This window comes from Artemia franciscana, chromosome 15 (assembly GCF_032884065.1).
Source record: "Artemia franciscana chromosome 15, ASM3288406v1, whole genome shotgun sequence".
Taxonomy (NCBI): Eukaryota; Metazoa; Arthropoda; class Branchiopoda; order Anostraca; family Artemiidae; genus Artemia; species Artemia franciscana.
Window position 1 is genome coordinate 7610557 of NC_088877.1, and position 25194 is coordinate 7635750.

Consider the following 25194-nt stretch of genomic DNA (forward strand, 5'->3'; position numbering starts at 1 on the left):
TGAATTAAGGCATGTTTTGATCTTGGCTCTCCGCACATAAATGATTAAAACGAAATTTGCACATTATTCTTTTTGGCTAAGTGGCTTTTTCATAGTTTTCATCGGAAGATTTTGAGAAAAAAGGAGCGAGGGAAGAGGCCTAGCTGCCCTCCAAATTTTCGAACTTTTTCATAAGTAAAAAATATACCTAACTTACGAATTAACTTACGTAGCGAACTTCTGTATTCGTATGTTTTTATTGCGTATATGAGGGGGCTCGTCCCTCGTCGATAACTTGCTCTTTACACTAAAGCTTAAATTTTTGTCCCAATTCCTTAAAAATGACCCCTGAATCATAAAGGCCGTAGAATAACGGGCCTCATAACGTAAAGGCCTCATATGCGTTATAATGTTTGTTCGTTTTCAGTTTTAATGCTGCTCCTCACTTTCAGTAGACAAAACTTTTCATATTTATTTTTTCATTGTTTTTTTTTAAATAGTGCTAGAAAATCCTGCGCCCCCTCCATTGAAAGTTTCTTCCCCCATGAGAAGTTCCTCCATGGAAAGATCCTCCCACATAACCCCTCCCCTTAACTCTCCCCTCCCAACCAAAAAAATCCCCCTGAAAACGTCTGTACACTTCCCAGTAACCTTTAGTATATGTAAACACAGGTCAAAGTTTGTAACTTGCAGCCCCTCCCACGGGGACTGTGGGGGAGTAAGTTGTCCCCAAAGACATAGTTATTAGGTTTTTTGGCTATGGTGAATAAAATGGCTATCTCAGAATTTTGTTCCGGTGACTTTGGGGGGAAATGAGGGTGGGAGGGGGCCTAGGTGCCCTCCAATTTTTTTGGTCACTTAAAAGGGGCACTATAACTTTTAATTTCCGTTAGAATGAGGCCTTTTGTGACATTCTAGGACAACTGAGTCGATACGATCACCCCTGGCAAAAGAAAACAACAAATAAACACGCATCCGTGATTTGTCTGGCAAAAAATGCGAAATTCTACATTTTTGTAGATAGGGTCTTGAAACTTTTACAATAGGGTTCTCTGATACGCTGAATCTGATGGTGTGATTTTGTTAAGATCATATGACTTTTAGGGGGTGTTTCTCCCTATTTTCTAAAGTGAGGCAATAATGTGACCCTACAAGTTTAGCCTGATTAACATGCAGAGGATGAAAACTAAGGTTACATTTCTTTACAAAAAAAAAAAAAAAATCAAATTCATCCCGTATAAGATTATTCAATTTGTCTTCTGATTATTTTAACCTGACCTGACTATAGTAAAAAACATTATTCAACTCTAGCTTCTAAAAGAATATCCAGAAAACGTATATTCGATATAAATATAAGTACACCAATGCAAAACTAAACACGAACTTAGACTGAACCAAGGAATCAAGTGCTGTCAATTCAAGGGGTTTTATATTTCAACTGTATATTGTTTCGTTCATAAATTTAAATGTCTTGTCAAAACATACAAAATATTAAGATTTTTAAAACAATTTTTAAATGTTTAAAACAATATTTAAATTTTTAAATGTTGCAAATTTTCTTGAATAATCATAAATATGACGCTGACACCGGAAAATAGATTGGAGACTAAACATATTATTTCGTAAAAAATTTTGCAGACTAAATCTGCCAACCGGAATGTATTTTTATTTCAGCTTTTTTTCAAGTTATTGCTTTTTGAAGGGTTGTCTCAGCAGAGTCATATGGCTTCGGGTTCTGTTTGTTTAGCTGTATGTTATGTCACCCATGTGATACTATGTGGCTTCAGCTATTCCTTGGCTGTTTCCATTTTCTAATTACTTGCTTTGAAAAAAGCTGGTAAGAAGTTGTAAGCATTATTTTGCTTTGGGTAGAGGGTATCTGTGATAACTGCTTGCGTGTTAGGCTTTGCTTGTTAAGCTGTCTTGTCTCAACGATTCGTAAGTTAAGTTATAAAAGAATGCGTTACTTTAGCAGATTTGAGTGTCGTTTACAAGATGTGTTTCATTTGTGTCCTTATTTGTAATATATTGTGCAAAACCAGCTTTATAATCCCCTGGAAATGAGTCACTAATATCAGAATCCGTATCAGAAATTTTTCTTCTAGAGAGGGCCAAATGTCCAACATCACTTTTCCCGCTTAAACAGAAATTATTAAACATTTTGGTAATTTCCTTCTTCATTGGCGGATAGGCTAGAGCATACAAAAAAGGATTGCTGCAAGCAGAAATTTTGCAAAATGTACCACATAGCATTGATGAAAAAGGCGTTATATATTCCTTATTATTAGAAATTCCCAGTAAGACTACGATAGCGTAAGGTGTCCAGGCTATCATCCACGTTGAGATTAGGCCGAAAACTGTTTTAGTAACTTGAATTTCAAGCTTTTGACGATCTAAATTATCTGCCATATTTTCAGAAATTTTGAATTTGCTCCTGTGAACAACAGAAACAATACTAATATATGAGAACAAAATAATAAAACATGGCACGCACCATGCCCCAAAAAAGAAAGCAAGAATAAAAATTCTGTTCTTGATATTATCAGTAAGGTATTCAAAGCTGCAACTCGTTAAATAACCCTCTGGTACGTATCGGCTTATTCCAAACAGAGGTAATGAAGCAAAACACAGTGAGTAAAACCATATAAAAACTATCTGAAGCATAGATTTTATTTGTGTTGACTTTCTTTCAAGGTCAAAGGGTTTTGATATGACCCGGTATCTGTTGAAAGCAAGAATTGCCAAGCTAATGATGGACGCTGTTCCTGCCAATCCACCAACGAAACCATAAATTTGGCATCCTGGAAAAAGTTTAATTAGGTATGAAAATTTGTAAAAAGCCCTTACATAGACATATTTTTTTTTATACAATAATTATTTTGAAGCTGGTTTGAATAGTCAATAAATTAAGTGGTATATGTCAAAAAGCAGTAATTTTTCAGCACCTGGAGAAAGGAGGAAGTAGCTAGGGAGAGTAAGGGTAATAGATAGTCTTTACACGTGCCCCTTGTGTGAGATAAGGGTGAAGATCTGCTTCACTTCATATTCTTTTTTTCATGAATTACAGGATTTAAGAAAGGGATTATTCTACAGAAGTTCGGGATCAAGTGAGTGGTTGGTCTCAGCAATGGGATCAAAATTTTAAGAGACAGTAAAAATGATTGCAAAATATATTCATTACTGAACTATAGTTTCAGTAATGAACTAGCTTTCAAAGTGAGAACATCTCAAATAACTGGATTATATTGATTCAGAGTTCAAAGTAAAAGGATTTGGTTTGGATTGGATATTTATGAACTGTGAGTAAAACCGGTCTACTATAGTGTAACTAAATTTATATAACTATATGAGCGGATTAGTGTATTTGATCTGAAATGAATAAATTCATTTCTCGCTCAACTATATTCTGTTAACGGGGGATAGTCACTAACCCCTTTGGCTTTGAAGATCTGAGTGTCTGTACCGCATAGACGTACTGTGTTGCAAGTTTAACCTGAAGGATTTTATTGCATTATAAGCTTAATGGAACGGTAAAGGCGATTTTTTTTGCCGTCTTTCTTTTGGCCTTGCTTATTTAGCCCCAGACCTAAGGAGTGAGAAAGGTCAATATTTATTTGTCCTGGCTGTGGTCGATATTGGGTAAATTTATAGCAAACAGTATTACTGGCTTTCGTATAAAGTGAATATACCACTCGATGCCTTTTTTTATGCTCTTTACAAATATAATAGTCGCTTCTACCGGATATTTAGATTTAAGCACAATTTGACCTCTTAAGGCTGTGATTAAGTGAACTGATGGAACTCGAAAATCCCATGTTAAATTGAAAATTTATATTTAAAAAGTACTCAAGTATTCATTGGCGGAAGATGCCGCTTTTAATATTAGGCCATAGCTTCTTTGAAGATGCTACAAAATGTTTGAAAGGATTTTGCTCTATTTCCTCTAATTGCTTAGAAATCTTAGAAAATGTCTAGGTCTTTTTCACAAGTGTACTCTATGAAGGATATTGTTTTTGGAACAAAATATCATGAGCAGAAGACAATAACCTGTAAGATGATTGGAACCATTTTTCGATGTGTTTTCCTGTTTTCTAACAGTCCCCTAGAATATTTTCAGCTACCTGAAATTTTTACAAGTCGGTTGCCACAAAGAATTGTTTCAGATCGCCGATAATAGCCACTAGAGACCAAAATGACAAGCTGGTATAATCAACTGCTTGTTAATAGAGTGTGAAATTTTCATAAATTATTTCAATGCAATGAAGAAACCCAGAAATGAGAAATAGTCTGGAGCCTTCCGTAAAGTTGTGCATACAAAGCTGAAATCATGGGGAAAATTAAATCAAAGCGAAGTATGCAACAACAAAACTGCGAAAAATTTGGGGATAGGCGAATGGATAAAGAATCGAAAAGAGGTTAAGGCGGACTGTTGCATGGATGTTGGAAAGAATGGACTGGTCAACCTCAAACGAGGCCACGACTACTTTTACCAAGTACAATGTCAGCTTGAAAGTGCTCAGCTAGATACTTGCTTTTTCATGATTTTTACCCAGAAATGCTTCTACATTGAAAAGATAGACCACGATCCAGGCTTTTGGACCGATAAGATTTTTCTCAAGCTAAAACGATTCTTCATGGATGCTTTGATCCCAGAGTTCCACGGGGGCTTCCTATACGAGAGCCGTACTTATAAGATTAATCGTCTAGTACCGGTAACAGGAAAATTCATTTTCCTTACATTCTATCCATCTTTGTGTTTACATACTTAATTGTATTGTCATTTGAAATAAAATACCTTTGTTTATATTGCTTGTCCTCCAATTTTATCAAACAGTTCGTGGTAACGAACTGTAGTAAAGAGCGACCCAGCTCAACAGTAACCAAAACTTTAAAAAATGGAATTTTTGATACCAATAGCTACATCAAAAGAATTGTATTTTAATGCTGATTTTAAATATATAAGCTTCATTAAGTTTAATCTTACCCATCAAAAGTTACGAGCCTGAGAAAATTTGCTTTATTTTAGAAAATAGGGACAAACAACCCCTAAAAGTCATAGAATCCTACTGTAGAAGTTTCAAGCTCCTATGTACCAAAATATGGAATTTTGTATTTTTTGTCAGAAGGCAGATCACAGATGCGTGTTTATTTGTTGTTGTTTTTTTCAGGGGTGATCGAATCGACCCAGTGGTCCTAAAATGTTGCAAAAGGGCTCATTCTAACAGAAATGAAAAGTTCCAGTGCCCTTTTTAAGTGACCAAAAAATCGGAGGGAAAATAGGCCCCCGTCCCACGCTAATTATTTTCCCAAAGTACCCAGAACAAAATTCGGAGATAGCCATTTTATTCAGCGTAGTCAAAAATCCTTATAATTATGTCTTTTGGGACGACTTACTCCCCCACAGTCACCGTGGGAGGGGCTACAAGTTACAAACACTGACCAGTGCTAACATATAGTAATGATTATTGGGAAGTGTACAGATGTTTTCAGGGGCGTTTTCATTTGGTTGGGGGCAGGGGTTGAGAAGAGAGGGATATGCTGGAGAAACTTTTTATGGGGGAAGAAAATTTCCATGAAGGGAGTGCAGGATTTTCTAGCATTATTTAAAAAAAAAACAATGAAAAAATAAATATGACAAAGTTTCTTCAACTGAAAGTAAGGAGCAGCATTAAAACTTAAAAGGAACAGAATTTATTGCGCATATGAGGGGCTCACCTCCTCCTAATACCTCGCTCTTTACGCTAAAGTAGTTTTAGAAATTTCAACTATTTATTCTACGGCTTTTGTGATTCAGGGGTCATTCTTAAGAAATCGGGACAAAATTTAAGCTTTAGCGTGAAGAGCGAGGTACTGACGAGGGGGTGAGCCCCCTCATATATGTAATAAAAATATGAGAATACAGAAGTTCCTTACGTAAGCTAATTTGTAAGTTACGTAAATCTTTAACTAATAAAATTTATTTTTACTAATAAAAAAATTCGTAAAAAATTGGTAGTTCTAGTTGCCTTTTTAGGTTACCAAACAATCGGAGGGTAACTAGACCTCCTTCCCCGCTCCTTTTTTTCTCAAAATAATTCGATCAAAACTATGAGAAAGCCATTTAGCCAAAAAAAATATGCAAATTTCGTTTTAATTATTCATCTGCGGAGTGCATAAATCAAACCATGCATTGATTAAAACACGTTCAAAAATTAAATTAAATAAAAACGGGTGTTTTTTAACTTAAAGTAAGGAGTGACATTAAAACATGAAACGAACAGAAATTACTTCATATATGAAAGGGGCTGCTTCCTCATCAACGCCCCCCTCTTCACGCTAAAGTCTGACTCTTTCTCTTAACTCTATTTTTTGAAATAGTAAAAACTTCAGCGTAAAGAGCGGGTTGTTCACGAGGAAGCAGTCCCTTTCATATGCGAAGTAATTTCTGTTCGTTTTAAGTTTTAATGTCACTCCTTACTTTCAGTCATTTTTTTATTTAATTTATAAGAAACCTTTGGTTTTCTAAGAATCCTCGAAGAAGGCTTTCAACTAATTTTGGTATTTAGTTTCGAATTAATCAACTGAGGTAATTTAAATAGCCTATCCCTAGGAAAAAAAGTGGAAAAAACAAAAAATTTTAAAATGCACTCTATGCATGCCGTCAATGTTGCATATACATGGGTATTTTGTACTTGAGAATGATAGTGCTCTTTTGCTCATTTTCTCTTCTCCCTTGGTCGGTAACCAAGCTTTGCAAGACGCAGCCAAATATATAAATATTTCTCGGCTGAAGCATCTCGCCAAAGGAAGCTGTCTATCAAAACCTCTGACAAGACTTGATAATTGGTGCTATTTGAAGTTTTGACAATCGACGGTCTGTAGAGAATTAACAGACAGAATGCTAACCTAACTTCAATTTTGAAGCTCGATGTTTTCAAGTTTACTTAAACACGGCCTTTAAAATGACCTAAATACGGGGTATAAAAAAGGCTTAAATTATTGGTCTCAAACTTTATATTGTAGTTCAATAGGTTGTAGTTCATTGTAGTTTGATACTTTATAAACTTTATATTGCTTTATATTGTACTTTATATTGTAGTTCAATAGGTTGTAGTTCATTGTAGTTCAATTATATTTTAATTCAATTGGTGATGGAATAAAAAGTTTTTAGTATTCCTAGGAATCTATTTTGTGAAATCTGTATTGGTTTAGTATGGCTTTTAAATGTAGATACATATATTAGAAACAAATAATTAATATTAGTCTGAATCAGAGCAAAGTAAATACTTCTTAAAGCAGAGTAGGGCAAATAAAGCTTCAACCTTCGCATTAAACCAACATACCTTGAAAACTTTAAGCGTAGATTTTGAATGTGTGTTTTAAAAGATAAGCTTTCGTCATTCACAAGTTCAAGGTACTTCATTTTTTTCACCCGATATATTGATAATAGATACTTTGAAGAAGTAACTCGGGTAATACAAGGGCAGATATTTGGCTTTCTGTTGTAGATTATGAATTAGTTTTTGATACATTTAAAGCAATAAAATTTGAAGAACACCAATCAAGAACATTACAAAATGCAGTATCCAGTTATGCCTCCAACTCCTCGTCATTCCTCTCAGAAATTGGAATTACCGTATCATCTGCGAAATGTGTGTTGAGACACGGGATTGTAAAAGCGCGGTAGGGATTCTAAGGCTCCATAATTACGTTTTTTTCTCTTTTACTGCTTATTTTTTAAAATTATCCCTTATTTTAAAGCTTGCCGTCTACGCGTGTAAACTATTGAATTAAATATTGAAGGTATTTTTTTCATCAAAAGTTAAATTCTCGTTTTTTCCTAATTTTGTTTAAGACATATATGGTTGTGTGAGTCTCCACTGAACCAATGTAAAGAATTAGATTTCATTTTTAGTGTTATTGGTACTTTAAAATGTAACCTTAACTTAGAGTTACAAATTAACCTACCAAGTTTAAAAAATTTTTATAATGTTTTCATTTTTGTAAACTCAAAAATTCCCAATGCGATAATCAACGTTTATATTATAAACTTGAATAATTTATTGAAGTATATTTTTGTTTTGCTTTACCTACCAATGTCTCCAAGCACTGGTCCATTCCAGAAACTGTTAACAATAACTATCGGGGATTGCATGGTTATAACCATATCGCTTATTGCAAGGTTCAGGACAAGAACGTTAGAAGATCTTCGTAGATGTTTCGTTCTATAAAAGAGAACATTTATATGGCACTGTAATCATGGTCCTATAATACATATTTAGCTTAAACCGTATTCAAAGGCCGTATAAATATTAAAGCAAAATTCTTGGCAATATTTTTTTTCCAAGACCACTCTGTCTTTCTATGACTAACATCGAGACGTTCGAAGGGAAACAAGCCCATTTATTAGACAGCGAAAACAAATACAAAAGTACGGACATTAAGACTGCATATACAGCGATAATTATCAGCAGATATAAATAAAATAAATAAATATATTAGCAAATTTATATATACAAAGAAGAAAAAATATTTACTTCCGGCTAATTTACTGGGAATATTCCACAAATCTGTAAAAAGTATTTCCATTCGTTGATATCAAAAGGCTTACCATCACAGCTAATCATAACCCGTTGCTTCACGGAGACAAGAGAACAAGTATGGAGTTTGATATCCGAGAAACCAAATTAACACAATAATACCTTTTTATTATTAAAGTATCAATTTTAAACGATTCAAGTAACATTAAAGGGAGCTTCTGATTTTGCTTGATGCAAAATTTTCCTAATTGTTTTAAAATTTCTCAAAAATATTTTTTTTTAAATCTTAAACAGAAAGTATCTTCACTGTCTATGTTAGTAATTTGCGTTTGATTTAGAATTCTTGTTCCAATTATTGGCCTATCATTTGTGATTTGGTATATGTGAATTTCACCATCACATTTTTTTTTATGTTATTTTAATCCCCTTAGGAATTCAGTTCACACTTCTGCTAAAAGAATAATTTTTCACTGTTTTATTTAGTTATGTTTTTTTTTTACAGAACAAGTCGATAGACTACAGAAAGAAATCTTGTTCATTTAGTGCTTCCTCACAGCAAGGCATCTGGGTTCAGAAAGAATTCGGTAACTAGGTCAGCGCTCTTTCGATCTAAAATTAGGTGTAGTAGACTGTTCATTTCAGGACCTAAGGGCCTCTGAACTTGGTATATCGGCTTTCTAATCTTGGTACCCTTTTAAAATAATAATAAAAAAAGGAACTGATGAAAGTAGAATGAATTTTTAATATTCTTTTTTTTTGTTGTCTCAGCAACTGTGATTTAATAATTTTATCAAGGAGAAAAAGTTTAAAACATAGATATTTTTTCAAACAGTTCGTGGAAACGAACTGCAACAGAAGGAATTACACGGCTCAATAGAGACCGAAACTCGATATGATGGAATTTTTATATAAATGAATATATAATGTTGACTAAATAAAACACAAGTTTTTCAACTGAAAGTAAGAAGAACAGTAAAACTTGAAACTAACAGAAATTATTACGATATATGAGGGGAGTTTCTCCTCCTCAACCCCTTGCCCTTTCACTGAAACGCCCTCTGAAAATATCCCTCCCCATGGAAAATTATCCCCTTGAAAAATTCCTCCGGCAGAAAATTCGCCCCTCCACCCTAAAAATGTATACATACTTCCCAATAACAAATACTACAGTTGAACAATAGGCAAACTTTGTAACTTAAAGGTACTTACCCAGGGGTACTGGGGGGGGGGTCACAATATCTTTAAGGGCATATTTATTCTGCCTTTCAACTATGCCGAACAAGATGGCTATCTCAAAATTTTGATCGGATGGTTTTTAGAAAAAAGGGGCGTGGGAGGAGGCCTAGCTGCCTTCCAATTTTCTCGGTAATTTGAAAATGGCACTAGAACTTTTAATTTCTGTTTGAACGAGCCCTCTCTCAATTTTCTAGAACCTCTGGGCCGGTACGATCAGACCTGAAAAAAAATAAAAACGAATCCGTGATCTTTCTTCAGGCAAAAACAAAAACAAAATTTCACATTTTCTCAGACAGGAGCTCGAAATCTATACAGCAGGGTTTTCTGATACACTGATTCTATGATATGATTTCCTCTTCAGGGGGTGCTTCCCCCCTTTTTTGAAAATCAGGGAAAGTTTTCTCAGGCTCGTAACCTTTGATGGGTAACAGTAAACTTAATGAAACTTATATACTTTAAATGGGCATAAAAAGCCAATTCTTTTGATATATCTATTGGTATTAAAATTCTGTTTCTTAGAGTTTTGGTTACTATTGAGTCGGGTCACTCCTTACTTACGGTTCATTACCAAGAATGGTTTGATTTCAAATTTTTAAGGTTCATTATGCTGAGAAAATTGGCCTGATTTTTTAAAAGAAAGGGGGGGGGGAGGAATACGCACTAAAAGTCGCGGAATATTCATGAAAATCACACGATTAGATTTAATGTATTAGAGAAACTTACTGTAAAGGTTACAAGGTCCTATCCAGAAAAACGCCAGATATTGCCAGAAGGAAGATCACGGATGCGAGTTTATTTATTTTTATCTTTTCCCCAGGGGGAGTCGTATCGATCAAATAGTCTTAGAACATCGGGAGATGACTCATTTGAACGGAAATTAAAATTTCTAGCGCGATTTCTATGCGACGAAAAAGACTGGAGGACAACTAGTCCCCCTCCCATGCCGCTTTTCTCTAAAATTACCCGATCAAATGAATCAACTTTTTATGATTATTCCAAATATGCAAAATTTAATGTTACCCATCAAAGGCACGAGCCTTGGGAAGTTTGCCTAATTTTCGAAAAAGGGGAGAAACATCCCCAAAAGATAAATGATATTAATGAAAATCATACCATCAGATTCAGCATACCAGAGAATTCTACTTTAGAAGTTTCAAGCTCCTATGTGCAAAAATGTTGAATTTTGTATTTTTTGCCACAAGAAAAATGACGGATTCGTGTTTATTTGTTTGTTTTCCCCAGGAGTGATCGTATCGAACCAGTGATCGTAGAAGATTGGGAGAGGGCCCATTTGATCGGGAATAAATAGTTCCACTGTCATTACTAAGTGACAAAAAATATTTAAGATCAGCTAGCAACCATCCCAGAGTCAATTTTCCCCAAAGTCACCCGATCAAAAATTCGAGAGAGCCATTTCAGCTTAGTTAAAAATGTAATAACTTTATCTTTGACAATGACTTGACCCTCTCAATCACCGAGGGAAGGGCTGCAAGATATGAACTTTGCCCATTCTTTGAATATGACATAGGTTATTTGGAATAATACAGACGTTTTTCAGGGAGGATTTTCTGGGGAAGGGTGAGGGAGGGTTATGTGGGAGGATCTTTTCCTGAAGCAATTTTCCATGGGGAAAAGGCGTTTTCCATGGATGGGGAGCCGGTTTCCCAGCACTATTTAAAAACTTATCAGAAATTAAATTTTTAAAGACAAGCTTTTTTTTCAACTGAAAGAAAGGAGTAGCATTAAATTTTAAAAAGAACAGAAATTATTACGTAAGTGACGTTAAAGTTTTTTTCACAACTTTTAACAGAGCTTATTATTCTAAGGAAATGGCCTTTGTGATTCAGGAGTCATTCTTAAATAACTGGAACAAAAAGTCAAACTTTACTGTAAAAAGTGAGGTAGTGAGGAGGGGACGACCTTCCTTATATACGTAATAATATCTACTTGTTTCAAGTTTTAATGCTGCTCCTTATTTTAAGCTGAAAAGACTTGTTTTCTAAATTTAATTGGGAAAAGGTGTATGATCGATCCTGAATATTCAAAAGGCTTAGGGTATTAAGGTGAAAGTTTAAGAAAATGTTAAAAGAGATGCCGATCGCAGTCAATAACAGTATGACTATTCTGGTCGTCAAAAGAGAACATCAGCAATATCTGAGGAATGATTGAGGGCATTAAGTTGAAACTTCCAGGGTATGTCAAGGGAGTAGCAAAGAGCGATCAGAGGGCAACCAACCCATTTTCCCTTTTTAGATGCCCTTTCCCCTCAACATTGATCATAATTTTGAAAAATTCATTATGTTAAAATATTGTAGAGATCAAATTTCTATGCCCCTTGGGATGCCATGCCCCCCACAGCCCCAGAGCAAGTATTGTAAATTATGCATTCCGCATATTGTTTACATGCAAGCTTCTTCATTAGGAAAAGGGTGAATGTTTGATTCTTGTTGTTTTTTAAAAGGCTAAGGGTATCAATAGGAAACTTTGGGACATGTTGAGGAGAATATCAAACCAGTCATAAGACACTACATGCATCCAGTTTACTAAAAAGGCGTATCAACAAAATCTTAAGAACGGCTTAGGGCATTAAGTCAAAACTTTCAGGACATGTTGAGGGGGATTTTGAAAAGTGATCGGAGAACTAGCCCTTTCCCATGCCGTTTTTAGCTATGATTCCTTCAAAGATGTACAATCAAAATTTTAAAATAAATATATTGTTCAAAATAGTGTCAAGGTTAAATAACTATGCCTTCTGGGACGACACAACCCCCAAGCTCAGGCCTAGCTTATAGTAAAGAGCCATAAAGCCTTAATATTTTTTTAAGGACTCCTTCATATGGAGAGGGTGGTCATATAGTCTTCAAATTGGGCTGATTTAATTGGAAATTAAAAGTTCAAATGGCCTTTTTAAGAGTCTAGAGGGGAACGGGAAGGAGGGCAACGGGACCCCCCTTCTCCATATCCTTTCCCTTATATGTCTGATTCAAATTTTGGGATAGCCATCTTATTCGACTTCGTCCAAAGGTCTAGAGCCCCTTCATAAGGAGATGGTGGTCATACAAGCTTCGGGGGGGGGGGCTCATTTGATTGGAAGTTGAAAGTTATTGCGCCTTTTTTTGAAGTCAAATGTGACCAGAGGGCAACCATCCCCCCTCATCGTTCTTTTCACCAAGATATTTCATACAAATTTTGGGATATTCATTTCGTTCAAAATAGTCCAAAGGTCGAATAAATATAACTAAAGGGTTAACATGACACCACAAAGCCCCGGCGGCGAGAGTTATAAGCTATGCAAGGCATTATCTAGTTTACATATAAGGTTTTCAATAAGGAAAAGGAGGTATGTTTGATCTTGGGTTTCTATAAGGGCTTAGATTCTTAAAATAAAACTCTAAGGAGATGAGGAGAGCGATGTCAAAAAATTTAAATCACACTATTTGCATGCTGTTTGTCGAAAGGATGTGTCAGCAATATCTAAGGTATGACAAGGAATATTCAGCTCAAACTTACAGCAAATGTTGAAGGGGTGTTGAACAAAATCAAAACTCACTAGATGAAGGATGTTTGTCCAAGGAGAGTATCGGCAATATCTAAGAAACGGCTCAGGGTGTCACATTGAAAATTTTTGGTGCATGTTGGGGAGAATATTCAAGAGTGAATGGAGGGCAATCATCCCCCTTGTCTTTTTTAAATACCTCCAACGACACTAATACATATTTTGGAGATCTATTAAAAAAAGATATATAAACTGCAAATACTTCCGACTGCAACTACCTGCGATTACAAATATGAATACAACTTGGTGGCTACTGCAGCTACACAGATAGAAAGAGATGACTGGAAAATGAAAAATTTTTAGTTTAAAACATTTGCCCATTCGATTGGCTTAATAATTTACAGGGAAAATTCAATCAGGCTCTGTAAAGAGAAGCTTTCTAAACCCTTAGAAGTGCTATTTTCTTGTCGTTCTAAATTTCGCACAGGACACGCTTATTGGCAAAAAGGTCGGATGAAAGGGACTAAAAGTGAAAAAAAAAGCAGTAAAGAGGAGAAAATCAAGAATTATATTATAATAACCAATCTTAGCTTTACAATTTATAGGAACAAAGTTTCATAAATTCTAAATATTTTAACCAATGTCCGTCAACGGCTTCCTTTGTGCAGATATTATCAGGTGAAATTTGATAGATGAACACATGTAACAACATCTCTTGAAACTTATAATATTTATTTGGCTATAGGGATGCCTTTTAAAAGTCATATATGACCCCCCCTCCCGCAAAAAAAAGGTTAAACATGTTTATACCTTATTGCCTCATTGACTTTACTGGACGACGCGATTATTTTGTATCTTGTTTATTATTTTCCCGCTCCTATTTTATTCAGTTGATAAAAAAAAATCATTTCTATTGGAAATAAATACTTTCCACTTTATAAAAGTTGATCGGAGACAAGAAAATATTTTACACAGAGTTAAAAAAGCTATGTGAGACCATTTATGGCTGAAATATAATTCTTAAAAAGAAAAATAGAATTAATTTCAACCTTAGACTAAACTCTTCATAACATTTTGACGTTTGTAAAAAAATATTTTTGGCCAGTTATTAAATTCTCATATAATAATTTTGTATTACTTCTGTTTTTTACACGCAGTAAAGCATCTAAGTCTTACCTGATCATAAGTAATATTACAATAAGATTACTTCCAACCCCTACAGAGGTGATACAAATATATAACAGCGCCAATACCAAATGCTGCCCAGGGCTCTGCGGAGGAAATGTCTTCCAATGCTGGTTTATTATTCCCAAGTCACTTTTTGAGAAAAGACCAAATTCCTCCCAATAATCAACTGGGTAGAGAAGAACAAATATATCGGTTGTGTTATTCATTCCAAAAAGCCGAGAAACAAATGATCTAATCTACGACAGTTTCGAAGAATTTTGGCCGTGTGTACCTGCGCTTAATTTCTTTAGAAATCAAGGAATTTTGAATGGAACAAATAGGGAAAACACCTGGTCTAGTAGCGACATAAAAAGAAATCTATGTTTATAGGCAAAGAGTATTCAATCAAGATTGTTAACTGGCTTAGAAAAAATATTCAGAATATATTATATATTTATTTATCAAAAAAAAATGTGGTAAACTTTATGGGTTATCACGTGAAAAAAAGAAAAACAAACTGAAAAAAAAAATAATAGCCAAGAATAAATCTGAACAGCAATTGCTATGCTGATGCTCTTCTGCGATACAATGCGATGCTATGCTGATGACATCCTAAGCCTTTGCAGAACTCTTCAATGTATCACCGGAATTTTTGGAATCCTTGAAGTGGAATATCAGAAAGTTGGGCTCAAATTCAATTCCTCCAAATCTGATATTGTCCTGTTTAACTGGAAAACAGATTCCTCTGCCCCTCCCATCACGCTTGGATCTAGCCCCGTTCAACCAACAGATCACCTTATGCAACTCGGTCTGCCCATGGCTTCTTCCATCCAACACACCCGAGAACTTCTTCTTGAACAAATCAGACGTAGAATCTCGGTAGCTTAGTATCTTGTAAACTTCAATTCAACTGATCTCTTCTAGCAAGTCTAATGCTGTTTCCCTTCCCCATATTCTCTACACTGTACCCTTCTAGAAACTCCTAGCTAAAATTGACAAGAGTAAAATCCGATCTATGTTCTTTCGCTTTGCCAAGTATCTGCTTCATCTGCCTCCGTGGTATATAAATTAACTCGCTATTGTGAGATTCAAGGTTGCTGACTCAGAGGTTGCCGCTGCCATACGGATAGCGAAACATAACAGAAAAATAGATGGGAATTTAAATGATTGGTCACACATTCTCAAGCAGTGATATGTTGTGCTCTTTTTCCTATTCTTTGTTGTGTTTTTTGACGCGTTTTTCAATATTTTTAATAACAATAATAATAATATAATTCTTGTAAGATTTTTAAATGTTATTGTTCTGCAGCATGTATAGTATGTCACAGTTTTTGTCGTTTTGTTTTTGTATATATGTTATGTATATTATACTCGTTCACTTATAAGTCTTTTTTTTATTCTGGTTTATTTCGTATATTTGCTTGTCTTATACTTTGCGAAGTGTTTAAGTGTTGTTTTGATTGTTTTATTATTTTGTTTTCTTTTACTACTCCGTCTTCCTACTTTCGTATGACAGATTTTCAAATAAATAGATAATAAATATCTATTGTTAGATATTTTTATTCTGGTTTATTTCGTATATTTGCTTGTCTTATACTTTGCGAAGTGTTTAAGGGTTGTTTTAATTGTTTTATTATTTTGTTTTCTTTTACTACTCCGTCTTCCTACTTTTGTATGACAGATTTTCAAATAAATAGATAATAAATAAAAAAATTCACAATACTAACAAATGAACACTACACAGTAAACTAAAATCCAATTTTGGGTGTTGTCGTAAACTCCTGAAGGCCAAGAGACTTAGAATGAGCCCACTTTGGCGACTAGTTCTAGTACTGTTAAATCATTCCTGATACCCACAATCCCTGGTCACTGAAACTAGCAAGCACTAAATGAAACTAGCACTGAAATCGCTTCCTGATACCCACAACCCTGATAGAAAATAAAATTTAACCAACTGCTCTGCACTGTTTGAATGTAAGTCTTACATATACGTTTTACTTAATTAAAATATCAGGACTGTCGAAAGTTGAACTGTTTCATCAAGGGAGGGATAAGGGTCTTAAACCCCCTTCCCGAGAAGATTATGTTACAGTAAAAACAAAACTGCTGCAATTATGGCATATGAATGAGCCTTATTGCTATGAATGTATTGTCTGTGAGTTATTAAAAAAATAACGACGAAGACCACACTGCCTTTCCATAACAAACAAATACAAAGCAGAAACAGGTCATCTTCAGCACAATACGAGAACAAGAGAGAAAATATGTATATATAAATACACTTAAATTAAATTTTGACAATTAAAACTAAATAATGTTTTTAAAAACTTTTTTAAAATATACTTTTTAAAAAACAGCCCTAGCATCCTTACTTCAACGAATTTCAACCAGGACTGACAAAAAGAATGAAGTGAGAATATAAATTCATTCAAACTAAAGAGAACAAAGTGATTAAATGCAATTTCTCAGAGCCAACCTTGCTTTTTTACCAGCCTGTCTCAAAGGCCTTTTCGTAGCTGGCTCAATACTATTATAAATCGGTTGGTAAAATATTTTGTTAGATCATTTTTAATTAAATTTGAGTATAAAGAATCTAGTGAGTATTCCCCTAAGTCCCTGTTCAAAGAAATATTATTATTTATTTTGAGATTAATTTCGATTGATTCTCGAACCACCTGTTTAATCCCCAAATCAATACTGATGAATGAAGATTTTTTTTAAAAGTATCGTGTGGGACAGATTATTAAATATATGCCAAACCAACCTTGAACAGAATCAAAGGAGTTGTTGGAACTATTTGAAATTAATGCCTTATCTATGTCTTTTTTATGCTGTTGTAACCGTTTTTCTAGATGGGTCCTGCCGACATAGTAATTTCCACAATCACAGGTTATTGGATAGACCCCTCTTTGGCGAATAACTGGGGTCTTATCTGTATCGGAATTTAAGAAATTAATGATTTTAAAATTATTAGTAAAAACTACGTACAGATTATTTTTGTGCAAATGTTTTTTAATTTTGTTGTGATTTTTGGGATATACGGAAGATAAACAATATTTGAGGGCTTATCAGTAGCCTCACATTGTGAAATATCTTCTTCGATTTTACAAAAATGTCTTTTTATTCTACGGTTAATTATTTTATTGACAAAAGGAATGGGGTATCCATTACCAAAAAGAATATCTCTGATAAAGTTTATTTCTACATTTATATACGAATCGGAGCACATATTCAGGGCACGATCAATGAGGGAAGTTACAACTGCAAGAGGTTACAGTTAGAAAGGGCAAAATGTTTGCCATTTATGTCGAGAACCTTGAAACTTGGGTATTAAATTCTTATTTTTTCCATTGATGGCATTTTGCCATTATGTCGCCATTTATGTCGAGAACATTGAAAATTCGGGCATTAAATTCTTATCTTTTAAAACACGCCTATTGGGGTCGTTATATGGATGACGTAATTTCACTTTGGAATTATGGGGAAGCTGAAATTCGGGGCTTCTTAGATCATCTTAACACTTATGACCGAAATTTGCAGTTCACACTAGAAGTTGAAATTGAAAATAAACTACCGTTTTTAGATGTGTTAATTATTCGTAATGCTGATAAACTGGATTTTACTATCTATTGAAAGCCAACACAAAACAATAGATATCTTCACTTTAATTCAAATCACCACCCACAAGTTAAATGAGCAGTTGTAACTTCCCTCATTGATCGTGCCCTGAATATTTGCTCCGATTCGTACATAAATGCAGAAATAAACTTTATCAGAGATATTCTTTTTGGTAAAGGATACCCCATTCCTTTTGTCAATAAAATAATTAACCGTAGAATAAAAAGACATTTTTGTAAAACCGAAGAAGATATTTCACAATGTGAGACTACTGATAAGCCCTCAAATATTGTCTATCTTCCGTATATCCCAAAGATCACAATAAAATTAAAAAATATTTGCACCAAAAATAATCTGTACGTAGTTTTTATTAATAATTTTAAAATCATTAATTTCTTAAATTCCGGTAAAGATAAGACCCCAGTTACTCACCAAAGAGGGGTCTATCAAATAACCTGTGTTTGTCGAAATTACTATGTCGGCAGGACCCATCAGAATCTAGAAAAACGGTTACAACAGCATAAAAAAGACATAGACAAGGCATTAATCAAACAGTTCGTGGTAACGAACTGTAGTAAGGAGCGACCCGGCTCAATAGTAACCAAAACTCTAAAAAATGGAATTTTGATATCAATAGCTACATCAAAAGAATCGCATTTTAATTCTGATTAAAGTTTCATCTGATATATAAGTTTCATCAAGTTTAGTCTTACCCATCAAAAGTTACGAGCCTGAGAAAATTTGCATTATTTAAGTAAAAAAGAGGGAAACACTCCCTAAAAGTCATAGAATCTTAACGAAAATGACACCATCAGATTAAGCATATCAAAGAACCCTACTGTGGAAGTTTCAAGCTCCTATCTACAAAAATGTGGAATTTTGTATTTTTTGCCAGAAGACAAATCACGGGTGCGTGTTTATTTTTTATTATTTTTTTTTTTTCCCAGGGGTCAACGTACCAACCAAGTGGTGCTAGAATGTCGCAAGAGGGCTCATTCTAACGGAAATGAAAAGCTCTAGTGCAATTTTTAAGGGATCAAAAAATTGGGGGGCATCTAGGCCCCCTCCAACGCTCATTTTTTCCCAAAGTCAACGGATCAAAATTTTGAGATAGCCATTTTGTTCAGCATAGTCGAAAACCATAATAACTATGTCTTTGGGGATGACTTACTCCCCCAAGTGTACAGACGTTTTCAGGGGGATTTTATTTTGTTTGGGGATGGGACTGAGGGGAGGGGGCTATGTTGGAGGATCTTTCCTTGGAGGAATCTGTCATGGGGGACGAAAAATTCAATGAAAAGGGCGCAGGATTTTCTATAAGAAAACAATGAAAAATAAACATGAAAACGATTTTTCAAATGAAAGGAAGGAGTAGCATTGAAACTTAAAACGAACGGATATTATTACGCATATGAGGGGTTCTAAAAATACTTTAGCATAAAGAGCGAGGTATTTAGGAGGAGATAAATACCTCGCTCCTTATGCTAAAGTATTTTCAGTAATTTCATCTATTTATTCTACGGCCTTTCTGATTCAGGGGTCATTCTTAAAGAATTGGGACAAAACTTACTATTTAGTGTAAAGAGCGAGGTATTAACGAGGGTACAAACCCCCTCGTATACATAATAAAAATATAAGATTATGAAAGTTTGTTACGTAAGTTAATTCTTAAGTTACGAATATTTTTTACTAATAAAAACGTTCGTTAAAAATTAAAAGTTCTAGTTGCCTTTTTAAGTAACCGAAAAATTGGAGGGCATTAAGACCTCCTTCTCCACCCCTTATTTCTCAAAATCGTCTGATCAAAACTAAGAGAAAGCCATTTAGCCAAAAAAAGAATTAATATACAAATTTCATTTTAATAGTTTATGTGCGGAGAGCCAAAACCAAACATGCATTAATTCAAAAACGTTCAGAAATTAAATAAAAAAAAACTAATTTTTTTAGCTGAAAGTAAGGAGCGACATTAAAACTTAAAACGAACAGAAATTACTCCGTATATGAAATGGGCTGTCCCCTCCGCAATCCCTCGCTCTTTACGCTAAAGTTTGACTCTTTGCCACAATTCTACTTTTTAAAACAATTAAAAAGTTTAGCGCAAAGAGCGAAGGATTGCGGAGGGGACAACCCATTTCATATACGGAGTAATAATTCCTTTTAAAGGATGATTTTTTCATTCATCTCTAAGAGGAGATGCACAATCCAAGAGATGTACATCTCCAAAAGGAGATCCACATCTCCAATGTGGAGCATAATCTGTGAGCAGTGTTGCTGCTGTATCTCGTCTGCATCAAAGTCCATCGTGCTGTAAAATCACTTATGAGAGAATTTGTACTTGTAGTTTACAGTGAACAAATGAGGGTAAATAGATTGAGGAAAAACTTTGAGACAAAGATTTGACTTTGAATAGTCAGGTGTAGTCTAATAGTACTATGTGGGCAGTAAGGGTTTTATTTCTATTTATCAAACGTTAAGGATTGCTAACAATTTGGTGTTCAGTTGAAAATTCGTGGATTACCGTCTAACATTCGTAGTTTTTATTTATTATTATTATTTTTTTTTTTTTTTTTTTTACAAGGGTTTTGAGCTTTTGAGCACAGATGTTAATGACCCTTATAAATTCTTTCTTCCCGCTTCTTGATTAAATTTAAAAAAAGTTTTTTAATTGAAAGTAAGGAGTGACATTAAAACTGAAAAAGAACAGAAATTATTCCGTATATGAAAGGGGATTTTCCTCCTCAACAACCCGCTCTTTACGCTAAAGTGTGACTCTCTCAACTCTACTTTTTAAAACAGTAAAAACTTTAGCCTAAAGAGTGGGCCGTTGATGAGGAAAAGCCCCTTTCATATACGGAGTAATTTCTGTTCCTCTTCAGTTTTAATGTCGCTCCTTACTTTCAGTTAAAAACTTGTTTTTTTTATTTAATGTCTGACCGTTTTTGAATTAGTGCATGATTTGATTTTGGCTCTCCGCACATTAATAATTAAAACGAAATTTGCGTATTAATTTTTTTGGGCTAAATGTCTTTCTCATAGTTTTAATAGGAAGATTTTGAACAGAAGGAGAGGGGGAAAAGGCCTAGTTGCCCTCCAAGTTTTTGATTACTTAAAAATGCAACTAGAACTTCTAATTTCTTACGGACTTCTTCATTAGTACAAAAAAAACACGTAACTTACGAATTAACTTACGTAATGAACTTCTATATTCGTATGTTTTTATTACGTATATGAAGAGGTTCACTCCCTCGTCAATACCTCGCTCTTTACACTAAATCTTAAATTTTGTCCCAATTCCTTAAGAATAACCCCTGAATCACAAAGGCGGTAGAATAAATAGTTGAAATTACTAAAAATACTTTTACATAAAGAGCGAGGTATTACGAGGAGGTGAACCCCTCATATGTGTAATAATTTCTGTTCGTTTTAGGTTTTAATGCTCCTCCGTACTTTCAGTTGAAAAAACTTTTCAGATTTATTTTCTCATTGTTTTTTTAAATACTACTAGAAAATCCTGCGCCCCCTTCGTTTAAATTCTCTTCCCCGTGAAAAATTCCTCCATGGAAAGATCCTCCCATGTAACCCCCTTCAAATTCTCCGCCCCCCTAAACAAAAAATCTCCCCGAAAACGTCTTTACACTTCCGAATAACCATTGCTATATGTGAGCAATAGTCAAATTTTGTAACTTGCAGCCCCTCCCACGGGAACTGTGGGGGAGTAAGTCGTCCCCAAATGTATAGTTATTAAGTTTTTCGACTGTGGTGAATAAAATGGCAATCTCAGAATTTTGATTTGGTGACTTTGGGGAAAAAATTAGCATGGGAGGGTGCCTAGATGCCCTCCAATTTTTTGGTCACTGAAAAAGGGCACTAAAATTTTAAATTTCCGTTTGAATGAGCCCTCTCGCGACATCCTAGGACCACTGAGTCGTTACGATCACCCCTGGGAAAAAAAATAAACACGCATCCGTGATCAGTCTTCTGGCAAGAAATGCGAAATTCCACATTTTTGTAGATAAGAGCTTGAACTTTAAATTAGGGTTCTCTGATACGCTGAATCTGATAGTGTGATTTTCGTTAAGATTGTATGACTTTGATGGGTCGTTTTCCCCTGTTTTCTAAAATAGGTAATATTTTCTCAGGCTCGTAACTTTTGATGGGTAAGACTAAACTTGATGAAACTTATATTTTTAAAATCAGCATTAAAATACAATTCTTTTGATGTAACTATTGGTATAAAAGTTCCATTTTTTAGAGTTTCGGTTACTATTGAGCTGGGTCACTCCGTACTACAGTTCGTTACCACGAACTGTTTGATTGGATTGAAGAATAAGGTTTTGATATCTTAACGGTTTGATTAGATATTTTTACTGATATTTTATGTTACGAAGCGAACAATACGTATATTCTTATGGGTAATAATTTTCAACCCAACTCTGGTTCTTTATTGAATTCTTTACAGTTGTAAAAAGCTTACATTTGCTCTGAACTGAAAAGGTTGACACACTTCTTCAAGGGGAGAGAAATCAATATTGCAGATAGTAAAAAGCTGGTAAGAACACTGTTGATGTATTACTCAACCCCTCCCCTCTATTGGAGACAAAAATGCGAAGTCATCAGAACGAATCACTTATGCTAAAACATATACATAGTGGATGTACCCTATTTAAATGGAGATACTATATTGCCATATTTATTGATTCATTAGTTATTTTTGGGTGCCAGAATTGATATTCCAAGCTGTTATCCCAGTTTTAGATTTCTATGGGTCTCAAAATCATTAAAGTAATACCACAGTTTTCATCCCAAGCAGAGATAACCAGGGTATTGAAGACTCTAGTGAGAGTCAACGATGATGGCTAATGAAACAGCCCTTGATAATTTCCGGCATGGGATATATTCCGGGATGTATTTTCTACGGGGGTTATTGTTGAAGAGAGATTATTTTCCAGTGGGGTGGTGGTATTTTCAATTGGTAGGTATTTTCTGGAGGTTTTTTTCCTGGGAGGGGGGGAGGGGGGTAGACACCTCGAACCGATAAAGACGCCCTTGGAAATTTTTAGAGAACTGTGTTTAAGGCTTATTGAAGCTTACTAGATAAGTGTGAGAGGGTGGTGTTATTTTATAATAGAAACTGTGATGTCATGAATGCTTCCAAGTCGTCCAGGTGTCTGGACTTCTTATTTCTATCAAATGTTGCTCAAGCTTACCCTTGTTAGACACAGTTATTAGAAACAGTTATTAGAAATCAGTTATTAGAAACCCATCTTTCAAGTGATTCTATTAGTCGACCAAAAGATCATTACATTAGATATTAGGTATACATCTAGATTAAAGTTTATCTTTTAATGTACCACACAGATTTGATAAGAAAAAAAAATGTTTTTATAATTCTGTATCTTAAGAAAGCTTAAAAGCTAATACTGAAAATCCTGTTTCATCCTCTAGTAGAATAAACAATAATTTACTTTGGTCTTCTAAATAAAGACTTAACGTATGAAGAGGAGTAAAGGAAACAAACGAAAAGAAAACTAAAGTCTAACAGAACAGCACATTTGACGAGAACGACAACAACAGCACTCATAGTAAATAACTGAATTAAAAAGCTATGATGGAAACATTGTTTATTCATCAAAAAGAACGCAGATGGGGGGAGATTTCGCTCTATTATACCTTGGTCGTAACAGAGAGTGATCATATTCCTGATCTTTTTTCTTAGTTATATCAAATGCTCCACAATTTCAAATAATATTGCTATTTCTGAACCATAATTGAATTCCAAGAAAATATTTAAAAGTCGGGAAAATGCAAATAGATGCAGTCTTAGTGGCTTCATCTTTTTCAGGCATATGTCCCGAAAATGAAAAATGTATTTTTTGGGGCTTTCATTGAAAATTGCCTTCTTTGATATTTTCTTTGAAAAGCTGCAAAACACAAAAGTACCCTCTAGAAATGGCAAATGTATTCACCCTACCCCAATCCTACATTCTGCAAATTGATATTCCTGCGTATATATTCCCTACTCGTTAATATCTTCAAAAATGAACAAGAGCTAAGAGCTCATATGGCACTTGTGACGAGGTAAAAAGAGCTAAGAGCCAAGAGCTCATACAGTATGAGCTCTAACAAAAGTCTAAGATTCAATAGATTGATTTAAATGGAAGATCAGATGCTTAATGCCTGTTAGGATATAAATGTGAGCTCTGAGTCACGATGTCCTTCTAAATATCAAAATTCATTAAGATCCGATCACCCACTAGTAAGTTATAAATACCTCATTTTTATTTTTTTCCTCTCCCTTCAGCCCCCCAGATGGCCAAATCTGGGAAAACGACTTTATCAAGTCAATTTGTGCAGCTCTCTGACACGTTTAACAATTTTCATCGTCCTAGCAATTCCAGAAGCACCAAACTCACCAAATCGCTGAGCCCCTCCCCCCAGCTCCCCCAAAGAGACCGATTCCAGTACTGTTACATCAATCCAGTATCAAGGACATTTGCTTATTCTATTCACCAGGCTTCATCCCGATCCCTCCACTTCAAGCGCTTCCCAAGATTTCCGATTTCCCCCTCCAATTTCCCCAACCAACAAATCTGGTAGGGATTTGAAATAAGAGCTGTGAGACATGAAATGCTTCTAAATATCAAATTTCATTAAGATCCGGTCACCCGTTCTTAAGCTAAAAATACCTCAATTTTTCTAGTTTTTCCAAATTAACACCCCCCATCGAAATATTCAACACCCGACTTTAGAATAATATCAAAAATGATTACCTTGCCCTTTTGAATTATCGATACCGTTCTTTATAGGTAGGAATTTTTTCATACATTTCAGTTACAATTTTATCCTTATCTTTTGACATAGATTCTTTGAATGACCTGCTCATCAAATTCATGGAAAAACGTTTTAAATACGTATTTAAATTGCGCATTTGAAAAGGCGGCCTTTGAAACAAGGTGAGCAATAACTGGGGTCCGCGTTGTCTGTGCCCAAAGGACATGGGAACTAATTAAAAGTCAATAGCTAAGTTCATGAATGTAAAATCATCATTGATGACTGTCACAGTGTAAAAATATTTTCCCTTTACTGTTCTGACTGCATAGATGACTGGAACAGTTACATCCGCAGGACTTCCGCAGGACAGCAATAGTTACAGCTTAGAGGTATAAGCCTAGAGAAGGA

At 34.7% G+C, this 25194-nt stretch overlaps 1 protein-coding gene across 2 annotated transcripts; it reads right to left on the bottom strand.

The window, feature by feature from the left end:
* Positions 1–1195: 1195 nt before the first annotated feature.
* LOC136036603 (opsin, ultraviolet-sensitive-like) lies at positions 1196–24875 on the bottom strand. Of its 2 annotated transcripts, XM_065718909.1 has the most exons (3): positions 24786–24875; positions 8053–8183; positions 1196–2780 (listed from the first exon to the last, which is right to left on the bottom strand). In XM_065718909.1, exons 2-3 carry the CDS (start codon positions 8123–8125, stop codon positions 1948–1950), a joined length of 906 nt encoding a protein of 301 aa, XP_065574981.1. In that variant the 5' UTR covers positions 8126–8183; positions 24786–24875; the 3' UTR covers positions 1196–1947. The 2 variants fall into 2 exon arrangements, with proteins under 2 accessions (XP_065574981.1, XP_065574982.1); XM_065718910.1 differs by lacking the exon at positions 24786–24875 and having other exon boundaries at positions 8053–8242.
* Positions 24876–25194: the final 319 nt, after the last annotated feature.